Raw genomic sequence first — 27,655 nt, 5'->3', positions numbered from 1 at the left:
GGAATCAAACCAAAAACTTGTCAGTAAAGTTCTTGGGGCTTGGATGTTTGACACAGTTTTATTTCAGAGTGTAACACAGAGCACAAACAGTCTTGTAGATTGGGAGGAGGGGAAATTTTTGAGGTTCTGCTCATTTACACAAAAGCTTTGAAATTTGGCCTCAACCCTCTTTCACATGTCAGCAGAAGATACATACTGTATGTCTGTTAAAAATAGCCTATTATTCAAGTCAGGTACAATTAAAGTAGTAGTACAGAACATAATTCACTGATATATTCTATGGTAAGAATATCAAGGATACACATTAATAGATGAACTATATACCAAGCAAAACAAGTCAATGTGGAAAATACAATTGTTTAAACTTTAACTTTGATTAGAAAGCCACTGGCTGCATCCCAATATGCACACTTCCCTACTAAATAGTAGGCAGAAAATTGATATCAAATTCAGTATGTAAGTAATCATTAAACAGTAAGCAAAAATAAGTGACTTAATTAACACTTCAGATGAGATTCTGAAGTTAGCATCCAATAGACATTTTAACATCCCATGAAGCCATGGTAGAGGATTTGTGAATGGCAATAAAGTGACACAACTGATGAAGGACATGTGAAAATGACATGATAAATGTATATTTGAACTACATTAAAACCACACACATTAAAGGGGGGGTGAAATGCTCGTTTTCACTCAATATCCTGTTAATCTTGAGTACCTATAGAGTAGTACTGCATCCTTCATAACTCCAAAAAGTCTTTAGTTTTATTATATTCATAAGAGAAAGATAGTCTGTACTGATTTTTCCCGGAAAAACACGACCGGCTGGAGGTGTGATGTGTGGGCGGAGCTAAAGAATCACGAGCGCCAGTAGGCTTTTGCGTTGAGAGCGTTTGAAAGCTGTGACTTTACCTTGAGGAAAAAACCATCATCCAAAACAAACCATGGCTAACAGTCAGATTCAGCCGTTTATTTATGATCCAGAATCAGATCCTGAGACTGAAACTGAACGAGAGCAGCAGCAGCAACGACTCGCTCCGAGCGGGGCTCGAACCCGGGTCTCCGGCATGGGAGTGGATGCACTAACAAGGAGGCAGAGATATTTTAAGCAGTTTTACTCACCGCATGCGGTTCCAACACACGATCGTGACCCTTTTTCGTTGGGATTGCATCATCCTTAAGAAATAAACAATACGCAAATCCGTCGTCAAACTGGGCCTTGTTTGTAAAACAAGCATCTTCAAAATGCAGGGAACAAACAAAAACACTTGCACAACTCCGTTGATGCTCTGTAAAAATAAACTCCATCCACTGGTCCCTTAATGCTGTTTTTTTTTTTGGTAATCTGTGCAGGGTTGTCTTGCCCTGGCAACCAAAAACACACTTCTTTTGTGACTTTTCGCGATGCTCTCGCTCTGATCAGTGAATCGCTCTGATCAGTGAAATGTCTGTGCTCAGCCTCGCTATACTGGAGCGCACGCTCTTCCGGGAGACGTGCCCTCAGGACCCATATAAGGAAATTCCGCTCCATCTAACGTCACACAGAGCCATACTCGAAAAAAAACTTTCCGAAACTTGTGACAAACCGGAAGGAGTATTTTGGGAACAAAAATACTCCTTCAAACGTACAACTTAATTTTTGAAACTTTGTCCATGTTTAGCATGGGAATCCAACTCTTTAACAGTGTAAAAAAACTCAGTATGCATGAAATAGCATTTAACCCCCCCCTTAACACATTTTAATGGACATGAAGTAATTGTTCAGAGAATAACTCACTCAGGAAATATGCGATTCTGGACATAGTCACTGTATTATGAATCATTCACTCAACCAATTTGTTTAAACACTGATTCATTCAGGGACAAAACAAGTCTTTCTGAGTGTGTCATTAAATCATTCACTCAACTGCTTTGATTCATTCAGAATGAACACATTTTGATTTGTTTTTGGTTGTAAATATATTCAAATCATAAACCAGAAAGTAGCTTGCAATATAAAATGTCTAAAATGTTACCATGCTTGCAGTTTTTAAATAGCATTGGTTGTTATTTAAAATGTGTAAAATTGATAAATAATGAGTTAGATTTGAATTAGAATATATGATGAGTTACATTAGTTATTTTGACCCTTTCCCCTAGTTTCCACGTAGAACAGATATGCATTTATCCTTATATGCCAATGTAGAAAAAAAATCCTTTGTGTCATAGTTTCTTTTATTCATTCAGGCTTCTGCACTGCCATTTTCAATGAGAGACAAGAAAACTCTTGGTTCAAACCCCACTAAACGTCCTTAAAGCCAGCATCGCAACTAATGCTAAAAACTCTTATTTCTTTGTGTTTCTCAGCTCTCCTCCCATTTCCTTCTGCCAGGTGCCTCCTTTTAAGAGCAGCTTTGAGGGGAAGTCTTTACAGGATTAGTGTTCTCTGTTCGAGCAGCCTGACACTTGCTGAGCAATTTCCTGAATCTCTGTGTTGGGAATGTTCTAGAAAGTGCACAGTGCTGACTACAGGATTACGCAGAGACTTGTTCCAGCCAGAAGCCAGACAACAGGTAAGCCATTCAAGATCAGCACTGCACTGACAGTGGAAATGTCACCCGGAAACAGGTGCAATATTTTTAGCACCATGAATATTTTAAAACACGTTCAAAAGATGCAAAACAAAAGGTTTGTCAAACACTACGGCTGTGCTTTGTATCTGTGGACGTTATTTCATTCTTAAGCTGTTCTCAACATAAAAAGACAATGGCAAACTTTGATTTCAGCAACACTTCCTAGAACTGAAGTAACCGCCTTATGCACATTCACAAGAATAACCCTTACGAATTGCTTTAATGCAAATGAACCTATAGTAAGGGAATAGTACTCCCTCTACTGAGTGAAACGACCCATGTAGCAATTATTTTAATTTTAACCGCAAGGTCAAACCATTGTGAACATTTAAAACTGTCATTACACTACACAAATTACATCACTCAGTTCTCCCCTCATTTCTCAAAACCGTATGGCTCTATTTTCAAAAGATGAATGTCAGCACAACCTCCTTTTTTCATAAAGTCGCATGCCTCCTAAGACTGTCATAGCATATCCCCCTAACCATCAATTCAGGGCAAATGTATATTCAAAATGGATGAATAGCATATCTGATTTTTTTAAAGAAGGTCATAGTACCTCATTTTAAAAGGTTATTTTGAAAGAGGCCTTGGTGATTGGAGCACTAGCCATTCTTTTCATTCACACAAGCACTAACTTAGCCACATTTATTATACTGACAAGTCTCCTTTACACAATTGTTTCTCCAATACAGAAACACAATGTTCTGAATTAGTACATGAGTAATACAATTCACATGAGGCCACCCAGACATGTTTTTCTCTGTTGAACATGACGCCAGTGCATTAGTTAATGTCTTGTGGAGTGAAAAGCTGTGTTTGTATGAAACAAACCCAACAGGACGTTTTGACTTTAAAAATGTTGCTTCTGGTAAATATACCAGTCCATAATCTATACAAAATTCTTCCTCCATTGAAAAAGTTAATTCCCTGTTGTCCTCTCACATCAAAATCCTCTGACATATTTGTTTAGAACTCTTTTAGTTTGTAAATAGTGCTTGATCTTGATTTAGACAAGATGATGCATTCACTGGAGAAAGTATTTGTATTTTATTTAATTTATTTTTTGGATAGCGGCTGTGTTTGAAGTTAAAAACATTTTCATGATAGATTTGTTTATTACAAACATGCAGCTTTTTGCTTTACTTAATGTTATTTGATGGATTCGAGTAATTATTTTTTTTATCAGCTCTTTGGACTCTCATTCTGACGGCACCCATTCACTGCAGAGGATCCATTAGTGGGCAGGTGATGTAATGCAAATTTTCTCCAAATCTGAAACAAACTCATCTACATCTTGAATATCCTGAGGGTGAGTAAATTGTAATTGTAATTTTGGGAGATCTATTCATCAAAAATATCGGATTGTGTTGTAATTTAAAGCTAGCACATTTCAACAGATATAGATGCAATGAGTTTCATTTACATTCAGAGCAGATGCCCTTCTCGTGCCGGAATATTTTAAGCATATATTTGCAATTCATTGACATGACACAAAGTGAAAAATGATTAGCATGGCATAGGCAGAGTATGAAAACGGACAACTTTAAAAAGGCATAAACAGTCAGAGAAGTGTGATCTGCCAACCTTACATCAATCCAGCAATGGGCCAAATATTATCCAGTGACAGATGAATATACTGGATACTAAAGTGCTAGACTGGAAGACCATGCCAAGCCTTTGACACTGATATAATAATAATAATTTTGAAAGATTTCATGACCACTTAGTACTGCTTTACATGATTATGGTATTAAACATGCTCTGCCCTCTCACGTCTTTCCCATCTTAAACAGTCCCTCCCTAATTCCAGTCCCCTGTAAAAGAAGCCTCAATTAATTATACAGTCTTAGTTGGCCTGAGTAAAGTTGAAAACATGAATCATTCATGTGTAATTTCTTGAAACACTTTGTGTGTGTGTGTGTGTGTGTGTGTGTGTGTGTGTGAGAGAGAGAGAGAGAGAGAGAGAAAGAGAGAGAGAGAGAATGGATACAGATTTGAAGGCCCAACTCAGTGTTGCAAGACCAACTCTGTCATCTGTTGAGGCTTCATTCAGTCTGATTCTGTAACCTCGCTTTGTTCCTCTTTCACAGCTTTCATCCTCTTCTTTGACATTTCTCAGCTTTGCCCTTTTCAGATTCTTCATTTCTCAAACTTTTCCTTGCCATCGTTTGCTGCCTCTTTTCATCCTTTACCATGAGACAATATCTGTAGCCTGATCCTTTTTGTTTTATTCAATACATTGTGATTAAAAGAGAATTAGGCCACTTTGAGTCCAAAAAGTGCTCGAACATCTTATTACTGGTGTGAATTAAAGGGATCATCTACTCAAAAATGACATTTCTGGTATTATTTATTTACCCTAATGGGCCACAGTAAACTGTTTTAAAAGTGGGTTCCATATTATAGCAGCTTATATTGACCAAAAAAACATTCTATAATACTTTTGTAACATTCTAAAGCCATACGATACCTTTGTGAGATGAAAAGATCCAAATGTAATGTTTTTGTTCATTTTGAGAAGGTGAACAAATGTGAAAAATTCAATAAACCAAATGTATCTTTAAAGGTTCAAATTGTGAAAACTTTGTGAATACAAACGCAAAGAAATGCAGCTCTTAATGATAAAAAGCACACAGAAACCAACATCTGCTGAACAACTATATTATCCAATTTAATGGCTATACAACAAAATAAAGTATCTGAAGGTCCAGAAAAGAAGAAAGGATTGTCCCTTTAACACAGTCCAACGATTATTGATTGAGTTGTTCATGGATGAATCGCCAACAAAGTTCACGACCCTTGAACAAAAAGTACCCCAGAGTAAATAAAATAGACACACTGAAAAAGTTCAGATGACAAAATAAGGAAACAACTCCAGTGACTATGTACATGTGAATATGAGTGAAAGGCAAACATCCTCCCAACAGTGAATGATGAACAGCAGTATCAAAGCCGTTGGCTGTATGAAGTGCTGTTGTCTGAAACCGAATGACATTCACTTCATCTACCAGAAACAAGAGTCTTACAGTCATTATAGTGTCATTGTTATAACAGTAACTTGCATTAGCATTACTTTCTCTTGCTGTTCTTCCCCTTGGATGCCGTTTGTCATTTATTTATTTGTTTGGTTGTTTGTTTTTGTTTATTTTTCCCTGGAAATATTGTGTTGTGGCATGTCATTTGCATATTCCTCAAGAATGTGTGCCACTTTGCCCACAGCTATGTGTTGTGCAAATGTGTCCAATTTTAATATTCTTATCGCTAAGGGGTCTGTGCATTATGAGAGTAAAGATATGGCTGTGGATTGCCAGAGGAATACATTTCCACATTTCTACATTTTAAAAACAGAGCCTAGTGCCCTCTACGTATTTCATATATATATATTGCAAGCTTGGAAAATGACTTTTTAAAATATAATTGTGACCATATAATTTTTGAAAAGCAAAGTTTTAAAAAATAAAGAAAAATTAATGCACTGCAAAGGGTCATATGCAAAGAGTGTATATATATTTCTTACTGAACTTACTTTTTGTAATCTCTGTTTGATGTTTTGCACAATGACTTTAAATTATCTTTTGGGAGTAATCTTCCAAATCTGATGTGCGATTAATTCGATTAATTAATCATCACATTATGTAATTAGATAAAAATTAATCACTTACCAGCCCTAATATATATATATATATATATATATATATATATATATATATATATATATATATATATATATATATATATATATATATATATATATATATATATATATATATATAATTATAATAATTATAATTATGATAATAGTGTCTTTTTAAAGGATGTTTAGATATTTCTACTCAAAAGCAAACAAGAGCACTGATTATTAAAATAATTTCCAGAACTCTTAACTTATCGCCTCATACAGCTGTTGTCCATTTCCATGCTCTTGACTCCCAAATGACTTCATCATCATCAAATACATCATCAGATTCATCTTCCTCTCTTTGTCCCTGCATCTTCAGTCTGGTGTTTGCTCTGTCTTCCTCCACCTTCCTCCCCTCTGTCACCTCCCGCAGCACCTGCATGTCTTTGTCATTGCCCCTGCTGTTTGCTGAAATCATCTCTTGTATCTTTTCCAGCAGCTCTGTGACCTGATGGCTCTCACCCTTGGCCTTATTATTAAAAACATGATACCTGTTTCCACATCTGTCAACAAGCCACTGCAGAGCTTCTCCCTCACATGCAATGTGCTGCTCAATGGCTCTGTCTCCGAGCAGGTCCCCAAACGAGAACAGAACTATACTGTGATCCCAAACCGTGGAGCCCAGAAGCCTCAAATGATCCTCCATCGCCTTCCGCTCTCGCTCTTTAAAGGAACAGTCGGCACGAAGGACCAAAATGTAAGCGACTGGTCCAGAAGCGGATAAAGATGCACTCTGTGTGATTTCGTCTTTATTTAGTTCAGGGGTTTGTTCTGTGGGCAGGTGCTTCCACCAGCCAGGGGTGTCTATGATGCTGACCTGTTGTCCTCCCACCTCTACATGTACCTGAACACACCGGGCTGTTCTTCTTGACCCAAACACCTGTTTGCCGAAGATGGTGTTCCCTGTTGAACTCTTCCCAGATTCTCCATAACCCAGCAGCACAAGAGAAAATTCTGAGAAATGCTTTCCAACATCTAAAGACATGGGGGAAAAAAGATTCCTAAATTATTTTTAATATAAGCCACCACCTTCAAAGGAACAAACAGGTCTGGCAAGCATTACTTCTGTCAGGTTGATATGGGTTTGAACATGACCTGCAATGTTTACCAGTCGCATTCCTCCTCGTGCTCCGCAAAAAAAAAAAAAATGTAATTGCGATATACACACTCAGTGAACTTATTTATAAACTCACAATTTTGAATTAAAAACTTGTTTTCAAAATAAAAGTCTTGAAGGTCCTCGGTTTATGGTTTCAATGGAAGCTTGTTTCTGCCACAAACAAGCAAATAAATAAACACTTGCGATATTTATATTATGGATCTGTAATTTATTTCTGCAATCTTTTTCGCAGTGAAAAGGTTCCATAATTCAAGAACTTTCAAGAGTTTTATTCTGATAAACGATCTTGACTTGAGGAATATGTTTGGAATGTCAAATATTGTGTAAAATGAGTTTTGACTTATATAAACAAAACTATATATATATATATATATATATATATATATATATATATATATATATATATATATATATATATATATATCATACACACACACACATTACCATTAACAAATTGCATATTAACATACATTACTATTACTCATTATAAAATATCACATTCCCAAAACCCTAAGGCACACAGACAAGCACTCAGACTGAATTTATAATAAATAATGCAGCTTGAATGACACAGCGTTTCGGTGATGCACACTGAACTCTTAGCAGACACTGTGACGCCAAAACTTTCTCATCAAAATTGTTTTTCTAAGACAACCCGAGCCCATAAAAAAAGCCACAAAAAATAAACTCAATTTGCAGTTTGAACTCTGTATCCCTCCATCACCAACAATATTGTGTGCACTGTACTGTATTGACTTTCAACAAGAGTAGCTCTTATCTTCCTCGGCATCATCCCTTTACTGATGTGCTCTTTTTCCTTTTTAGTTGTAAGATGCTGACTTTGTACTAGTTTTGCACAATCAGGCATGTGCTGGATGCACCAAAAGCTGCATGTAGATTTTTTGCAAATGCAGTGGAAACATCATTTTAACTTGTTTATGCAATAATCGTGTAAAGCTGTAAATAATGTGGTTTTTTTTAAACCTACATTTTATTTCTGTCTTTTATTTTTTATTTTTAAATAAATGTCCTACTCTGTATAATAAACGATGACTTGGTGCATTAAGTAAAAAAAACAAGTAGATAATTTGCAATGCTGAATTATAAATGAAGTATAAAAGAGAATTAAGAAGTAAATTCTTAGTGCACATTCTTGATGTTAATGTGAGTAATTCATCTGTGCATTTTTTCTCACTGGATATTATGTTTTACTCAAAAGTGTCACATTATGGAATTAAATTGTGTAGAACCCAGTATCTTACCCTTCATTTTATTGTCCAGCTTCCTCATCTGTCTTTGTTTCTTTGCTCTAGCCTTAGCTTTCCTTTCCACTGCTTTCCTTTTCTGCTTCACCTCCTTCAGCGTCTTAAGGTCAATTTCATAATAATGGCCCCTATTTTGTGCCACCATCTTCTCGATTTTCTCCAGCAGGTTTGTGACCTGACTGCCATCATTCCAGTTCTCATTGTTGAGGACATGATATCTGTTCCCACATTTCTCAACTAGCCACTGTAGAGCCGTCCCTTCACTCTCAATGAACTCTTCGACAGTCAAGTCCCCCAGGCAGTCTCCATGGGTGAACAGCACTATAGTATGAGCCCACACTCTCTCAGAAAGAAGCTCCATGTGCTCCACCACTGATTTCTTCTCTGCTGCTGTGAATGACATGTCTACACGCAGAGTCAGCAGAAGCACGTGTGGTCCTGGTGGACAGAGAGACACGCTGAGTGAAATCTCCTCTTTATCCAGTTCAGGAGTGTCAGCCACTGGGAGAGACTTCCACCAGCCTGGAGTGTCCACTATAATCACGTGTCTCCCATCCACCTCGCCTTGTCTTCTCACACACGTGGATGTTCTCTTTGAGACGAACGTCGCCATACTCAAAATGGTGTTTCCAGCTGAACTCTTACCAGATCTTCGGAAACCTAACATTACCATCCTCACCTTAGGAATGTGGACATGTTTGAGACCTGGTAAAAACAAGATTAATTTAAATCATAATTTTTTTTTTCTTAACTGAGATTAAAAGTATAGTTCACCCCAAAATAACAATTATGTCATCATTCATTCACCCTCAAGTGGAGCGAAATACAAAGAACTGAAGATGTCAAGGATATTTTGTCAACAAGAGGAGTAAGAACTAAAGGTAATGGGCAGTGAGAAAAACGGACTGGGTTTGCCTAATTTTAATCATGACTTCATAAGGTGTACACATCAGGATTATTTGAAATGTGTTTTTGTCATTTTGGAGTTCAGTAGCACACCTGATCTCATTCACTTTCATGAAATTGGAAAAAGTAGCCATAATACTCTTCAGAATGTCTCCTAATGTGTTGCATGGGGACAACATGAGGGAAATAATGAGAGAAAATGATGAGAGAACTGTAATTTTAGTAAATTATCCCTTTAAAAATGGTTATCTGGGGCCAGATTCACAAAACATTAAGAAAACAATTCTTCTTAAAATTGACTTTATTCTCAACAACAAAGTTAAGAATATTTTGCATTTCCAAACACATTTTTTCATTCCTGAAAAGAATGTTTCCTTTAAAATCTTTGTGAACAATCTCTTAAAGTTTGGATAACCTCCAACGTACATTTTTCTCGTTAGAAAATTACCCCGTGATTTACTCACCCTCAAGCCATCCTAGACAACTGGAGTTATATTAAAAAAATGTCCTGGCTCTTCCAAGCTTTCTAAAAATAAAGTGCAAAAAAAAAAAAAAAAAAAAAAAAAACACATGAAAATTATTCCATGTGGCTCTGGTTGGTTTAAAAAGGCCTTCTGAATTGAATCAAGATTTTTTTTGTGAGAAAAATATACATATTTATAACATTAGAAACCGTAATCTCTAGCTTCCGCTAACTGTCCTCAGCATGTTCACTAGAGAGTGGCATTCCAGCACATACCATAGACATAATATTTTTAATATTGATTGAATTCATCTGAAAGAATAAAGTCATAAACACCCAGGATGGCTTAAGGGTGAGTACATTTTGAAGTAATTAAAATTTTTGGGTGAACTATCCCATTAAAAACTGTTCAGAATTGAACCTTCTTGAGAAGATCTTCATGAATCTGGCCACTGGTTCTTACCTTGTCGTACAAGTGGAGTCTCCCATTGTTCTTGTACCATCTTCCTCCTCTGGTTTGCTCTCGTGTATCTCTTCGTCATCATTCCTTCCACCGCATACATCCATTTTCTGTCCATTTCAAAGTGACAGCCACCGTTTCCCACGACCACTGCGTCTATTTTCTCCATTAACCCCGTCAACTGCGTCCCAGTGGCTCTCTCAGTATTAAGAGCGTGATATCTGTGTCCACATTTCTCCACTAGCCAGAGAAGAAGAGACTCTCCTTCACTTCCAATGTACTTTCCTAAAGTTTGCTCCTGTAGCTGGTCTCTATATGTGAACACCACTATAGTATGGTTCCAGACTCTCTCGCTCAGAAGTTCCAGGTGTTCCTGCACTGACCTCCTGTGCTTTTCTTTGAATAAAGCATCGACACGTATGAGCAGCAGAACCGCATGGGGCCCAGGAGGACAATGAGCAACGCTAAGCACAATCTCTTGTCTTTGAAATTCAGGGGTTTCTTTGACAAGGTAGTTCTTCCACCAGCCCGGCGTATCAACTACAGTGACCTGCCTTCCGGCAAAATCTCCATGCATCTTCACACACTGGGCCGTTCTCTTTAGATGAGGCTCTGCGTGACCTGTTATTAGGTTTGCCAAAGAGGTTTTCCCTGCTGCTCTGTTTCCCAATAACACAATCCTCAAATCAAAGAGAAACTGGACTCCTGCCAATAAGAGACGATGCATTCCTAATATCGAAAACATGATTTCTTGTTCCCTGCTGTCTATACATCTAGAGATGTATTGTACTTAGATTTAAGCTTTTCTTAAAAACAGAATCAGAAATGTTAGACACCAAGAATATAAATGTGTTAATCAGGGAACTTACCAAATTCACTTGCTTCACATGTAGCCATTGCTGCACTCTCTTATTCATAACCCTGCCTAAAATATTTAGAAATAATGTCACTTTCGGTCTGAATTAGTTACCGCACCATTTAAATGATAGGTTAATAAAACGACTTCCATCTTCAACTTTGTATTAATGTGTTTTGTGGCACCAAGATCAAGCTAATGGATGATGCTTTTAAAATGACAAGATTACCAGTACCACCCCATACATTTACAGTGCTTTTCAACAAGCTTTTAGAAGCCATTAGCTATCTGCGAAAGAATGAATAAGTGAGGTGAAAAGGAAAAAAAGGTTTTACCTTTGTTCTCATCACAGCAGAAGAGCTGACAGTGAAATGAAGAATATTATTCTTGTGTGCACAACAAATATGAGAAAAACTGGTTAGTCAGGCTGAACAAGCGGTTCAACACTTTTATGGAGTCTTATTAGAAGGGGCTCAGTTTCCATTTCATTGACCAATTTAAATTGATACATCCATTAACAGCCCCTTGTATATATCCATCCGGGATATTGTAATGAATGAGTGATAACAATAACTATAATAGCTGAGTGAACTATTTGGATAATTTGATTAGTGATCTGGAAATAGTCACTACTTTGAGTGTGACTTAGAGTAGAAGAAGAAAATGAAAATGCATTGAAAAACAGAGGCAAACAGGTTAGGGGAAAAAGGGTGAGAACATTATGTGGATCGGGGCATGCTCCACATAGATGTTCTTTTAAATGTATTTGCTTAAGATGCTCATTCGTAGTTACTTTTTTGTTTGTTTTTTACACTTTTTATCATCTTATATGTCCAAAACTGTAATTTTTCACACACAAACACAAAATGATACATCTTGTACCAACATTATACAAAAATCAAGATTTAATATGTTGGTCAAAATCTCATGTTATAAAAGATGAAGTGCTATGCAAGCTATTTAAGACAATATAGGACGATTAGACAGCAATGCTGACCTAAAATGCAAAATGTTGGCCCCCTCTCTCTTCACTATAACGATCTATCTATATTCATGTATTTGCATGCTCTAATGTAAAATTTCTGCAACAATTCTCTCTCTCGCTATATTCTATCTTTAAATATGTGATGATCACATTGCAGGGAATGTCTGCACAGTTAAACTTGCCGGCGCTCAAACAAATGTCTTCAAATGAAAAAGGAGTTTCCCACTTCTCCCTTGACATAAATCACAAAAGATGAATATATATGTTAGCCAGAAAAGAGAATAGAAGAAATGGGCAGAGAGGTTGTGCGAGCAATGACTCATGGACAGTGTCAGCGAGTGCTTGTCTTGTTTTGATGTACAACACACAGACGCTTGAGATCGGTCAGGGACAGATTTGGCCATATCAGATTTCACAGAACTAGAGGGGGAATGCAGAAATTGCCTATAACCTTGAAAAGACAGACCTTGAGTGAAAGAAAGAGAGAGAGAGTTATGTGGAAAGGAACCGTACAGTGAATCCTTTGACAGCACCCTGGATAAAAATGGCTTTGAAAAGCTTTCGAAACAGTATTGTTTTGCAGACTTCGCTGGTTTTTTTTTTCCGGTTTGGAAATTTTATGTAAATATGATGTTTGTGTGAGCCTTATCACATTTTCTATCAAATTACAGATGATTCATATGGTCTCAGAGGTCCCCTTCAGTCTATAAATCTAATTAGCGCTTCTGCACACTTAGCCACACAGGACCGACATTTAGTTTGAAACAGAAGATCTGAGCCTTTGTTTTTCATTCGGTACAAGCCATTAAAGTTGCATTTAGCTCGTACATCATTATCACTGTTATCGGCATCTCTCAGTGGAGGATTACTGCTAGTAAAACATGAAAAGTGAAGGTTAAGAACACAATAACAGAGATTAGAATCTGTCTTTATCTCTAAGGAACTCGCTGGCTTAAACAGAGCGAACTCTCTGTTTATATGCCCGTGTATGAGGTAATTGGAAAGTTCTGCTTGGCTGGAACCTATGCCGCCTCCGGTGATGTTGGTCACACTTGTTTCTTTCTCATTCTGTAAGGAAATAAAGCCTCCGTGTGTGCGCAGCCTGAGCCCTGATAAGGAGAATGTTAGGAGGGCTCATGATAGTGCTTGGATTATACTTGCACAATCCCTCTATCTACTCTTATTTGAGGACAAACTGCCTTAAAAACCTTCCCAAAGCATGGCTTCTCTTCCATTCGTGTGTTTAGGATTGCAGTACGCCAGAGGCTAATCTGAGCAAGGATCTCCTTACTCCAAGATTATTTTCCCACACGGCTGAATGGGAATTCTTCAAAGTGATGAGGCAGATTATTTGGAAGGCAGACTGGTTGACAGGCACTTGAAATTCAGCCGTTTAATCTGTATCCACTTACTTTAGTTTGAAGAGCTTCTGGCACGCTGTGAGCCCCAAAATCACTTATTTGACTTCTTCGAGACGCCTTCGGCTCGCTAAATTGAACTTAAGAAGAACTGATCTAAACTTACCATCAATATTTCGACTCCTTGCTATAAACAAAAGCAGTTTTAAATTAAAAACTTGAGGCGATGAATAAACAACAGCAGCAGCATAATTTGATTGTGGAGACTGAAGAGCGATTATCTGTTTGTAACAAAACAAAGAATCTCTCTGAACAATTTCTGCTTAATAAGAGTACTTTCATTTGACTGAATAATTAGATTTCTGCTTTCTCTTTTCAATCCCATTCTCATGCCTTCCAGGAGCTAAGATGAAGCTATTGCAGTTTTTGCTAGAGCATGTCTGCAATTAAAACTGATGGCAACATCAGCTGCTTTGACTTTACATAGAAGACATCACTATGAATAAAATATTTAAGGTCCATACAGTAACGCCTTATCTACAAAGGCTGTTCCTTTTAGCAAAAACATTAATTACCTGTACAGTACATAATTGAGTTTTAGAGGAGCTTTATAAAGTACTTTTGTACTTTTAATGCAGTTCTGCTTTTAACAAATGAGCTTCATGTTCATCTAGTTCCAGGGAAAAAAACTATAATTAGCGTATTAGGCTGTGCAGCCAGTAAAAACCCTATACAGTATGCCATAGAGGAGTTTCTGACTCAAAACCAAAAATATCTCCTACTCCAGCCGAGCTCTCATTAGTCATTGGAGTTGTTATTAATGTGCTTCTGCCTTTCTATTCAATCCTCTATATAACCCACAGCTGTAGAGTAGTGGTAAAGAGTAATAGGGAAAACCACAAATGGTACTTTCAATGAATATGATACAAAATAGGGCCTAATTTTGTTTGTTTGTTTTTTTCAACAAATGGTGCTAAACGGAATAATTCACCCAAAATTTTATCAAAACCAAAAAAATACCTTTCTTCTCTGAATTTTTTTTTTTTTTTTTCAACAAAAAAATGGTTTGGTTACCAGCCTTCTTTAAAATAATTTATTTAGTTTGATTGTCATACAGGTTTCAAACAAAAGAATTAAAAAAAAATCTATTTTTCATTTTTGGTTGAACCATCCCTCTGTAACCTTCAGAAAATCATGACTGTCAACCTAAATTATATACAAATTGTTATATTTTGTAGTCCATCATACAGATTTATGCAATCTTTTTACCAAAATCACATATTTATAATATGTGAAAACTAGTTTAGAATGGGTTTTATCAGTTGCAAATTAAGCCTAAATCCTTCAGTTGTAGCTAAATTTTGGTTTAAAGCCAGTGATAGGGTTTACATTGGTTTAAATTGTTTGATATAGTCAAGTCAAATCCTATGATATAGAAGAAGCCAAAACCTTTTTTTAATACATATCTAACAGATCAGAGAATAAAAACATGATGTTTTTCTTTTTACTGCTTTTATAAAAGTCATAGGCCACCAAAGTGTACTGCATTTGTGGAAGAAATGTGTTGCCGTCTTAAGTACATTTCCATTATTCTAAAAGCCCAATTGTAAAATTGACCCTTCGATGGATGAGGTGATGGATGGATGAACATATTACCAACGAGGCATTGCATGTTATCACATTTTTCTTTCAAAAAACTAAATACGGGAAAGCTGCTGGAAAGTGAGAATTAATTTGTTTAGTGATGACAACCAAATATAAAGGTGTAAACAGCATCTAGTTTGGTCTGAATATGTTAGATTTCATACAGTGTCATGATCAAAAAGTGACGAGTCCTTTGATATTTAAGCTTTGTATTGCCAAACCCTGAGGGTAGTTGGATGACTAGCCTTTATAATTAAAGAGGAGTAATCTTGACCCTCAGGAGGGAAATAGGCTCTAAATGTATCAATGAGACTAACCTGACAAGTGCAGACACTGTGACATCTACAAGTTAGACCTGCTATTCAGGTGACCAATTTATCATCGATCTTTCCATTTGGCTGTTGTTTTCTGGTGATTTTCTGTAAGGGAGCTTCCCATAACGGCCTTCACTGTCTAAGAACAAAACACAAAGGAGGTTTCATTCGTTCTGCAGCCAGCACATTCATTCATCTTTCAGGAAATATTAAACATATCACTGAATTATCAGGACTCATATGGTATCTCAACCTTGACATGCTTTAGCATAAATGGTTCTCATTCATACAGTTGTGCTCTGTTTTGTCATTTCCCTTCTTGTCGCTGTTTCCATTGATTTAATAAAGCATGCTCTTTCTGTGTTAAATGTCCATCAAAGGCCTTGTGCTAAAAACTAATTAAGGTGTTCAAAATCCCAGTGGCCTTGGACGACTGTAAAGCAACTATACAAAGTGCAATATACAGCACACACACTGTATAATGTCTCTAGACATATGTCTATTTGCGTAATAAACTACTATACACTGTTCTGTATACTATTTGGTGTCAATAAGATTTTTAAAATACTTTTATGTCTTAAAATAATTGTAACAAAAATTGTCTTTCAATAAAATTTAAAACTATTTTCAACATTGATAGTAATAATAAATGTTTCTTGAGCAGCAAATTTCTGAAAGATCATGTGACACTGAAGACTGGAGTAATGGTTGCAAAAAATTCAACTTTGTCGACACAGAATAAAGTACATTTTAAAATGCATTCAAATAGATTTTTTTTTAATTTTAAAATTATTTCACAATATCACTGTTTTTAGTGTGTTCTTGATCAAATATATTAAAGTTCTGTAAGGTGTGAGAGGTGTCCTAAAAAAAAAAAAAAAGTTGTTATGATGGTTTTATGGGACAATGAAAAAAAAAAAGATGGTTTAGTCAAAATATGACTATGTTTCACCCAGACTTTCCATCTCCGAGAAGCTAAAAATCCATAAGCTTAATTAAAACTTGAGAATCTTCATTAGGGCTGGGAACTGACAGGCCTCGTGTGATCGGATTATGAGATTTGCATTGGATTCACAAAATGAAACCAAATGTCTCGTTTGGACTCAGGAGGCTTGTTCTAGTGTCTCCGAAATATTTGATGGGAAAAACTGAAGCAGTACATAAAACGGTTCTCTGTGAAGGCTGAGAGACAATATCGGAAAATACAAAACAAACATCAAGGCTCATTATCATAATGTATTGTGATGGTGGCATTATAATGACACATTTCTGGGGTCTGCATAAGGATAAACAAAACTATTTTTGCACATCCATAACCAAAATGATCCTTAAGTTCCTCATCAAGGGAACGAGAATAACAAACACTCAAGTGTGTTGAGAGATGAAATGTCTTCCAGCTAGTGGGGCTCATTGTGCAGATTCTGGATTATGACTTATTATATTCACACAAGAGCTAAAGTCATAATGAAGGCAGAATGAGAATGTTTTCACACCATTATCATCATCATATGATGATATAAACTTGTACTGGCATTTAGCGGTTTGTTTTTATAACAAACTTTAGTTCCTCAATGCATTTCTCAATCCATATAACACGGCTAAACAAAAATCTAAAAAAAGAAAATAAAAATAAGAAAAATGTTATCTGGATATATCTTTTTAATGGAATTAGAAATGGCTTTACGTTGAATTGTTTTTATTTGGATACTATTAGCGCTTTGGAACATTTATAAAATAGTAAAATATAAATGAAACACAATCTTGATCAGTGTCCAGATCGGTCTGTCCGATGACCTGATGGTTCGCAGTCTCAGCATGCAAAAAAAAACATGGCGCACAGAAAATACATCCCAGCTTTAATCAGACATATCAAACTAAAATAGAAGTGAAGAAATAAAGCAACTGGTAGAGAGAAAGAAGAAGCCGTGAAGATTAACCATCTGCTTTCAGTTTAATATTCTGATTGGATGAGTCCATGGATGACAATAAGAATAAACAAGTGAAAAACGGTGAATCAGTGATCCATGGCATCATCTTCTTCATCACTGCTTTGAATAAAATCATCCTCAATGTTGTCTACAGATGGTCCAGCTTCATCATCATCATCATCATCAGCCCCATGATCTTCACCACCCAGCTCTGCTAACAGCTGCTCCGTATGCTCAAACATGGGTGCATCCTCACAGCGAAGCTTCACATAGAGCTGCAGAATAGAGAAAGAGAAAAAACACATCTTATAATTATTATCAGAGGAATGGTGGCAGTGTTTGTTTGGAGAGTAAAGAGAAATCTCAGCTTTGACTCCAGGCTTGGCATGCTTTGCAGTGTGAACAAGTTGCCACTAAATCAGAACTCTCTCCTCTTATATATTTCTCTTTTATCTAACTCCTCTTTTCTCCATCTTTCAAGGACGATATCTTTCTCTCCCTCCGTCTTTCTTCGAGAAGGTCCAGTGCCAGCGAAGTCAGCTGGCAAATTCCACAAATTAGTGACTCCTTTCCAAGCGCAAACGGAGCGAGCTCTGCATCAGTGGGAAATTGTTCAGCAAGTGACTGAGTGCTTGCCAGGAAAGGAAGAGAATTCAATCCCCCCACTGTCTCAACTCTTATCACTGTAAAATATACCCCGAAAGAACATGATAAAAAAGCAATTCTCCATGTGACTGCAAAACAATATATCGCCCCACACTTTCTCCCTTTGCTTAATATAAGAACGCTGGCTAGGGATTTCATCCTGTTTCAGCAGGGGAATCAGTACAATTAATGTCAGAATGTTTTACAGTTTCAGTGCAACAACCAAATGTGAATAAAGAGATGCATATGATTAATTAATGATCAATCAATTAAGCTTAAAAAGTTAGTTAATTTCAGCACAAATACATGCAATCTGATGTAAAATGAAGCAGGCTCAACATAATGATAGCTGGGGGGAAAAAAAATCGCCAAATAAAGACTGCACTCACTGCAAACAAATTGATAATGCATTAAATAATATGTCAACAAGAAACACTTAAAATTACATCATAATTAGTGTAGCAGTACGTTATGCCAGCCTGTTCTCATAATTGTTTATTCTTACCTAACATTTAAGAGCACATAATTGAATTTTTTTTGTTTTGTTTTTATTGATGAAATTTATAATTTGGACGTATTACAAAGTAAAAAAAATGCTATGCATTTTTAGCCAAAAAAAAAAAAAATATATATATATATGCTTACAACTTTTATTTCATTAAGATGTTTATATCAATGCATTTTTTATAATTGTATTGATAAGGGATTTAGATTTTAGATCCCTTAACCAACCCCCAAGCCTGAACCTACTCATTTTATAGCAAATATGAAAAGATAAACTGAAAAAGTGCAGAGAATGACTATTTTAGTGACGATAGTATTATAGATAGTATTAAAGACACAGTCGCTAATCCCCCTCCTACCTCTAAACCTAAACATATCTATTCCTTAAAAACATGTACAGTGTAAAGAAAAAGATGACAGGCAGTTAAGTTCAATCCCAAACATTTATTTATTGCAAAAACATCAAAAGCAGTCCGAATGATGACACATTGCAGCCACAGTCCTCTCTGGTGGAATATAATAGGTTTGTGTGAGGGGCAGAGCTGAATTTTAGTTGTTAAACGCTGAAAATATTATCCAGATCATCATTCTGTTACACTCTGTGAAGGCACGCATTTCTCATTCAAAGTCAAACACACGACACCAGAAAGACGGCATGTCGCAATCTGTGACGATGAATTTTTCTGCTGTAAACCTGTCGTAAAGCTTCTGTATTTCTGAATTTGTAAATGAGCGAGTCAGTGTATTGCTGCTTACAGTCACTGCTCAGGATTGAGATCACTGAAAAAAGTCTTTGATTTGGTTCGGTTCCTCGCAGTCGTATGGATTCTGAGGATTTGGATTACAGCGCACGAATAAAATGTATCCTTTTATAATTATGTTGCGTTTTTGGTGTATTTTTTCAGTTCTACTGTAAGTCACAGCACGTCGGAGAAAACGCCTTTTGTGTCCCATGGTAAACAAAGTAAATATTGCAAGATAATTAATGGTTAAAGGAATGCAGTAATGATAATTATTTTGAGGGTTTAAAGTGTAGTCTTGTTTAACGTTATGTCTTTTCTGAAACGACAGCAGAAATCACACAGAATAAAATGTTATAATTTCGTATTACGTAAGCTTCATTTGATAATGCAAACATTTAATTCGCTATGCGTCTACCATATTCCTAAAGCGGATATTCTGTATCATAGCAACCACAGCATTTCAACGGAAACACGCTGCACTCTCAAACGCTTGCAGCTGAACATTTTCAGCTGGCTAAAAAAGCTTTGGTGGAAATGCAGCCTAAATGCTGCAATTTCAATATTCATAAGGATTAATTTGTAATTCTGAAAAGATTACAGTTTAAGTATCATCAGTACATCAGTTTTGTACGTTAAAATGTACTGTAAATATGCTCGCTTTAGTGCCTGTGAAAACGTAAGTTAACGTGCATTTTGTAGAACCACGTTTTGCGCAAAATACATTCTCATGAGATAGCGTTGGTTATGCACACTGTGTTGTTATTTGACAAATTCCAAGTGTTTCAATGCAAATCATGACCAGTACATGGTACAAAAGATAAACAGTAATCATAATAATTAAAATAAGTTCTAAAATTAAAAAGTTAGCTATGCACAAATTTTTTTGAAGTCATATACATGCATTTCACTATCAATTTATCAATGCATACTCAATTTTAATGAAAAACAATTATGTAAATTCCTAAATTATTACTTTAGGACTGAAATACTGAACTGTATGCACACTGTGTATTATTATTTGAAAAACTCAAAGTTAGAAAGAATTTCAAATCTCACCTTCCACAAAAGCAGCAAATTAATTAAAAAAGACTGGATTTCTATATAATGCATGTGATTACTTATTACTATTAGTACAGGACGATAAATAATCAGAATAAATGAAAAGTAATCTGCATGTTACTGTGTGAATAGTAACAATGTATCAATTGAGTTAATTTTATTGTAAAAATAATGAAAGTTCCTGAAGAATTATTCAGTGAGTGCTAGATGTGATATAAATGCGGCTAATGATGGCAAAGCTAAAAAGAGCACAAACGTCAGACAGACTTGCACCCCGTCAAACAGCCACGCAGAGAGCGCACAAACTTCCTCAACTTTCAGAAAGTGTCATGCGAGAATGACTAATGCGCACTATTTTTTCTAAAGGTCACTCCTTATGAGGTATTAGCAGCGCATTTGGGATACAGCCCTCTCTTCAGTGAACTGTAATCATGCAGACGCTACTCTAACAACCAGACTTTAATTAAGAAAGCACATTTCTTATTAATACGTGAAAGAGTAGTCATTTAAAAACCTGAAGAAAGTGACCCCACAACTCATCAACCTCTCCTTCGCTGTTCTTTTCTCTCTTTCCTTCTTTTTATTTAATGAGTTTTAGCACCACAGAACCTTATTTAACTCCCTCAGGAGTGAAACCACAGAGTCCTTCACACTCGCAGACTAACCAGGTCATCTCACACACACATACTGTCAGTGGGCAGCCCGTTGCTCCCTTATATCACCCTCAGAGCCGTGGGAACGGTCGCTAAGCAACAGCGAGTGGCGACAGGGCTCTCTGGGCCTCATGGGATCTCATTTACGGACCGATCATAAGACCTCAGGAGAGTCTGAAACTCCTACCTGCTTTACAGACCTGACCTTCACACACACACACACACAAATATTAAAACCGTTGGACACCCAGGTTTAGTTAGACCCATGAGGGCATTTTAACACAACGTTGATGTGTGTGTCCATGTACTGTAGGGCCTTTTCACTGCCGGATATCAAGGTTAATTGTGATGATAAAGCAACACTTACACATTAAACTCACACTGGCTCACAGGACCGAAATATGTTAATGTCTTTGAATGATTTGTTTCTATACTGCTTAATGCATCACTGGAGTGGATAGCTACATCGCAAACATTACTGTACATTTAATTCCAGGTTCAGAAGTCAAATTGATAGATCAGTTCGTACCAAAAGGATCAACATGTCTAGGTAAATGTAACATGCCTGATTTGGAGAATAAAAACACACTTTACAAATGAGAAATCAGTACTGGTAATTTTAAGCTCTTACATAAAGTGTTATAATAAAAAGGAACGTTTTAAATTGTGTTTTGTAAAGCGTATTCATTAGCTCACTGGTATTAGTCACCTGAAAAGTGACTGCAATTTGTGAGTGTTTGAGTGATAGAGCTTGGAGAGGAAAGAGAACGGGGGAGACAGAAATCAGAACAAATCATTCAAAAAAAAAAAGGGGGGGGGGAACTGCAGTGCATTAAACTGTATATAAACATATAAATGCATTGCAAATATGCACAACAGAATGATAGAATGACCGACAGACAAACAGATAAATGGATAGATGGAAAGATTTTCAAGCACATTCTAAGCAACCTTTCTGCATGTAAATAACCAAACTTGTGCCACACTCCTGTGATTTGGATTCACAGATCTGAGTTGTGTTTATTTAATCAGTCTAGAGGACGACGGCGCTCCAGTTAATGTGTTACCTCAGCAACAGCCACCATCTGGAGTTCCACCCTGTAATTACTGAGACCTGATCTCCAGTCCCGATAACAGTTACACTCCATCAGCCACTGATACACACACACACACACAGTGTCAAAAACACCTTCCACAAACCCACAGTTCACCCATCACCAACTCAATCCCCTCATCTTTATAGTCTCTAATAAGCTCTCAAACATGTACACAGTGGAAATGTTCCTCCTGGAGGAAGCAACAGCTGAATACGATCTTCCACCTTTTTGCAAGCAATCCCTCCCTTATCCAAGACTTCTACCTTCTCCACTGATGTATTGTATGTTTTGAAATGGCAGCTTTGCAGAGGAGCTCTGTCTGTGGGAAGAAGGTCTTTGCTGAAGAAAATTGGCTGGAGGTGGTGATGGTGTGTGTGTGTGTTTGTAAAAGTGGAAAAGAGTCTGCAATCTTCTGCTATGGCCATCATACTCGCTTGGGAACAAGCACAAAAATAAATTTCACACACGCTTTTGCGACTGAAGAAAAACCACATACCCATACACAAAAAACATCTGTTTCTCTGTGGTGTGGATATTCAATAGAGCTAACAAGGACTGATAAAGGACACTGTCGGCGAAATAGATTGTTTGACAGGTGCAATATTTGAAAATCGATATTTACTATTTATTTTTTAAATTACATTTATATCTGAATTCATGTCAACCTATAGACTTTCAAATATCAAAATATCAGGAATTCATATGTATTTGTGTACAAAATGACATATAAACACATTTTCCTATTATATTTTGCCTGGAAACGCTTCCAGCACGCGCGCATGTCGCGGTAAAAATAGGCGTCGGTTCTATTTCTAGCATGCACGCGTTTTCCGAGCCGTGCCTGAGACGCGCGTCTCACGCAGGCGGTCTGTAAGCTCTAACCTGTTAACATGGGAGCCGATTTAAAAACCAACACGCCACGCTACTGAGACGCTTGCGCCACGCATCCAGTGTGTCGCCGGCCTGAAGGTGGTGTGCTGACTAGAGGTGAGGGGGCACAGTAACCTAGGTGGCCGGGCCAGGCCCCCTGGGGCCCCCTCGTGGCGCCGACCCTGATTCGAATGTCAAATTTCAAATCGAATACCAACCCACCGAACGAATATTCGGGTCCGTTTCATATTTATTTATTTTTAAATCTAATGAGAAAAAAAGCAAATGAGACACACAATGAGACAGCCTCACAAATATGAAGGATAAAATATCGCTATCACCCCCTGGTGGCTCGCTGCAGTACAGGTAATATGTAAAAAAAATAACAAATTTGGAATTAGAATTAGTATATCAAATAATTACATATTACTTTACAATTCGAATTTTATTTTATATTACGAGTATCTGGCCCTTACAGTGTCTGCAGAGAAAAATTCTGGCCCTTTGACAAATATAGTTGATGACCCCTGCCTTAGACATTACTTGATTCTCACTTATTTCAGCAGAAAATAAATGACCTGAAATACATTTAATTGGCATTAATATAATGCCACCTCCTCTTGGAAATACCTACAGGATACCCTAAAAGCTTACCATGTTACCCTCACTAAATGAGTTTAAGCTACTTTTAACAAATAACATGTTTTATACTTTGGTAAATTGTTGTTGTGATTTATGACTGTGTTTTTTATGTTTTTGTTGTATATTGTATAACTGTATACTTTTACTATTTATTGCTGCCTTCTTGGCCAGGTCACTCTTGTAAAAGAGATTTTAAATATAAGAACTGAGAAGAACTGATTAACAATAACAACAATTTAATTAACTAAGAATATCATTCTTGTATTTTATCTCTTTTAAATCTATAATTCTTACTTTAGAGGAAAAGTGAACACACACTTGAAGCAGTGATTTAGATCTAATTTATAAAAATAAATCACACATACATGCCATTGAATGGTCCTCAGAATTCAGTCTAAACCTGACACACACACATGTACATTTGCTTCTAAATAATATTATTATCATATTTTATAATATTTATATAACACATATATGCTATATGTTATTAATACAGTATATATATTTCTTTTTTTTCACTTGGATCTAGAGTTATTCATTAGGTAAATTATACATAAAAACACGTGTGCATTTACTGTATACACTACTTTTTTGTATGTACATCCACTCATTTTTAAACCTAGGTAAGACTGCTGAGATATTTTACAATATTTACATTTGTATTTTATAAAGAAAATGCTATGTTTTATTTAGAAAAAAATAATCTTAGAATGTTTAATGCTATAAAATATATAATCAAACTAGCATCTAAGTATCCAAGTATGACTAGTTCCAAATACAAAGCAGAAGTTCACTGGTCCCATAGTGTGCATTTGTGTGCTGAAAGCAATGAATGTGATTGTGTTCGTGCCTGTCCTTCCCTCTTTCTCTGCCTTCTTTCATCATTCAGATTACCATCAAGGACTCCTCCCACTGTCCTTAAATCACTCTCTTCAGGCCGTATCTCTCACTCTTGTTCTGTGCCTCTCTTCTCTGATGAACTGCTGGGCTGGACCGATTTCTGATCCACATCTGACCTTACTGTCCAGCTGACAGATAGTCATTTATATCCGCACAGGTTACACACACACACACACACACAAACACACTCTTTCCTTTCCTCTTTTCCTTCCTGTACAGCTAAAATACAGTGTGACTGCAAAAAAATTAAATAAAATAATAATAATTTTTTTACCTGATTTGTGACTTTGCAGGATATGATTTTGTTTATTGTTTATTCACATGAATCTTCTGAACAAACCAATTAACTCGAATCAAATAGCATTTGAGTCAAATTCACTAAAGTCAAATAGCATTTGAGTATGAGCTGTGAAGGACCATTTCATTTCTTGGTTCTACCTCTAATAAAACATTTTTGATCAAAACCTGAATCATGATTAAATGATTCAAGGATGCATTCCTAAACCACAAAAAAGTATTTTAGTGAACAGACTCATGGGATTCATCAGAGCAGTTACTGTAATTCGAATCTTGCTGACTGAATACTTAAGTAATTATGTGCAGTTAAAGAAAAAATAAAAGACACATTTACAAGACACGTTATCAAAATCGCAAAAAATAAAAATAAAAAATTGCTTTCAAACACTGTGCATCAAAGCAAGAAAATAGTCCCAAAAGGGCAGAGACAGATGCAGATAACAAAAGAATATAAAATATAGTTTTAGTATGATTATGATTTAGTAGTGATGAAATAAGTGACTCCAATCCTGTATGTGCTCGTGCCTACCAGAAGTGATTTCTCTACGAGCGCAGTGATAGCAACTTTCTATATCAAGAGATGAGAACAGCTCTTAATACATCAAACCCCAGACCTGATCTAAGAGAACAAATAAAATGCCCAAAAAAAACAAAAAACAAAATTACACTCTAAAAGATGCTCGGCTGATCTCATTCATTCAACTGGGAGCGCGGAGACACAAGAAAACAGACTGTAGAGTTCATTTATAAAGCATCAGTCTATTCTTAAAAGTAGGGGTTTGCAATATGATGATTTTTGACTGTGGATGATATAAATGTCTCCACGATCTGCTTTTGAAGAAATATCATAGGCTAGCATCGTGCTACAGCGCACATTCTATCAGCTGCAGTTCTGGCGATGCTGTCTCAATATACTGTACAACGCCACATGCATTCACATCAGGGTTAACTCAGCAGTAGAGTTACTCTCACAGGACACTGCAATCACAAAAAGTACATCATTTGTACATCATTTGCATGCTTCTGAATCAGCTAATGTACAGATGAGTATGTTTTGTTATTAGTTTAAGCATTTGCTATTGAATGTTCAAATGCAGAGTTTTGCGCGTCGCGTGTGTGGGAGAGAGACAGGGTCACATCACAGTGGAGTCAGCTGTTTTATCCGTCCGTGGCTTGTGTACTGCAAACACATACGAGCTTCATCACTGTGTCTGTCACGTGACTCTGTTCCCCTTTGAGAACTGATGGTAAAACTAAGGACATTATTTACTGTATTTACATTTATTTTGAAAGATGAATCGCACGATTATGGAAAGGGCCGTTACATTTCCGACCAGTGCTTGTGGTGTTTGGCCAATCACAACGCACTGGGTCAGTTGGCCAATCAGAGCAAACTGCACTAGTCGGAAAGAGGGACTTTGTAGAAAAAAACGACACGACACGTTTCACGAGAGAGGCGGGGCACAGAGGACCTACAATAATGTACAGTATTTGAAAAATATTGTGATTTTTTAATATTAAAGCATGTCAACATATTCTGTTACACCAAAAACACAAAATAATGATCTTTAAAAGAACATCATATGACCCCATTTAAAGGGATAGTTCACCTTAAATTTTTATTTCTGTCATTATTTACTCACTCAAATGTTGGCCCAACCTGTATTAATTTATTTATTGTGCTGAACTTAAAAAGAAAAAGAAAAAAGAAAAAGAACATTTTGAAGAATGTGGGTAACCAAACAGTTGTTGATTCAGATTGAATTTGTAGGGGGCTTCAGCAGAAGAAAGATAATCATTCAGGTTTAAAACTAATTTTGAGCCAGTAAATAAAATAAAACACTTTTTATTTTTGGGTAAGTTATTCCTTTAAATGTTAATAAAACACCAAAACACAAAGAGAAAAATCATTCACTTGACTGAAAAACTTGAATGCAGTTGCATTAATAAGAATATTATATATATATATATATTTTTTTTTTTTTTTCTCCATATGACCAATCTAAAAGTCACTGTGAACTCAAATATTGCACACACTACAACAGAGTTTTTGAAATTGCATGAAAAAGATATTTTTATTATTTTTGTGCATTTTCTCCATTTATAAATACACTTAAAACAGGAAGCGATAAGAGAGTGTGGAATTTTGAAATGTTGCAAGCCGGATTTGAACTTTGAACAGCTCAATTTGTCTAAACATGGGCTTTGATGATTACACAATGTTTAAACCTGAGGAAAAGAAACCTGGTAGCAACAAATGTCTACAATTGCTATGCTAAAAAAACACAGCAATCAATACAGAATATAAATAAATAAGATTTGCTCAGCTGTAGTTTGCTAACCCTTGTTTGCTGGTGGTTTAAAATTCCACATGCTTTCTAAACCTTGACAGATAAAACACAAAATTGGAATGGAGGGTTTTTAAAAATGAACCTAGAGAATGGGAGAGGTCCAGACTGCTGGAGAAAAACACACTGACAATGACACATTACACATACAGTATTTTCAGCTTCATTCACCATGACAGTGACTAGATTTAGAGACTCTTATATTCTTGTTTGTACTACTAAGTTTTTCTACTGCTGGTTTCCATAAAATTATAATATAAATAAATATTATCTGTCAATATAAAATATTTTTGCAATGATTGGT

At 36.3% G+C, this 27,655-nt stretch overlaps 2 protein-coding genes and 1 long non-coding RNA gene across 4 annotated transcripts in view; 1 reads left to right on the top strand and 2 right to left on the bottom strand.

The window, feature by feature from the left end:
* Positions 1-2,042: 2,042 nt before the first annotated feature.
* Positions 2,043-6,827, top strand: LOC113116630 (uncharacterized). The gene is made up of 3 exons (XR_003294054.1): positions 2,043-2,552; positions 3,802-3,860; positions 6,734-6,827. It is a non-coding gene; the product is annotated as an uncharacterized LOC113116630 (long non-coding RNA).
* Positions 6,403-11,745, bottom strand: LOC113116629 (GTPase IMAP family member 8). Of its 2 annotated transcripts, XM_026284885.1 has the most exons (5): positions 11,700-11,745; positions 11,378-11,433; positions 10,512-11,213; positions 8,677-9,384; positions 6,403-7,269 (listed from the first exon to the last, which is right to left on the bottom strand). In XM_026284885.1, the coding sequence occupies exons 2-5, from the start codon at positions 11,403-11,405 to the stop codon at positions 6,509-6,511; spliced, it is 2,199 nt and encodes a 732-aa protein (XP_026140670.1). In that variant the 5' UTR covers positions 11,406-11,433; positions 11,700-11,745; the 3' UTR covers positions 6,403-6,508. The 2 variants fall into 2 exon arrangements, with proteins under 2 accessions (XP_026140670.1, XP_026140669.1); XM_026284884.1 differs by lacking the exons at positions 11,378-11,433; positions 11,700-11,745 and having other exon boundaries at positions 10,512-11,354.
* A 5,146-nt stretch (positions 11,746-16,891) lies between these two features.
* The window catches only part of si:dkey-12j5.1 (probable assembly chaperone of rpl4), a 77,325-nt gene continuing 66,561 nt past the window's right edge, over positions 16,892-27,655 (bottom strand). The window contains exon 11 of the mRNA XM_026284883.1: positions 16,892-17,868. Coding sequence (XP_026140668.1) covers positions 17,680-17,868 — 189 coding nt within the window. The 3' untranslated portion in view covers positions 16,892-17,679. The remainder of the gene's footprint in view (positions 17,869-27,655) is intronic.

The sequence above is a fragment of the Carassius auratus genome, chromosome 16 (genome assembly GCF_003368295.1).
Source record: "Carassius auratus strain Wakin chromosome 16, ASM336829v1, whole genome shotgun sequence".
NCBI lineage: Eukaryota > Metazoa > Chordata > Actinopteri > Cypriniformes > Cyprinidae > Carassius > Carassius auratus.
This window is presented reverse-complemented; position numbering and strand designations above follow the sequence as displayed.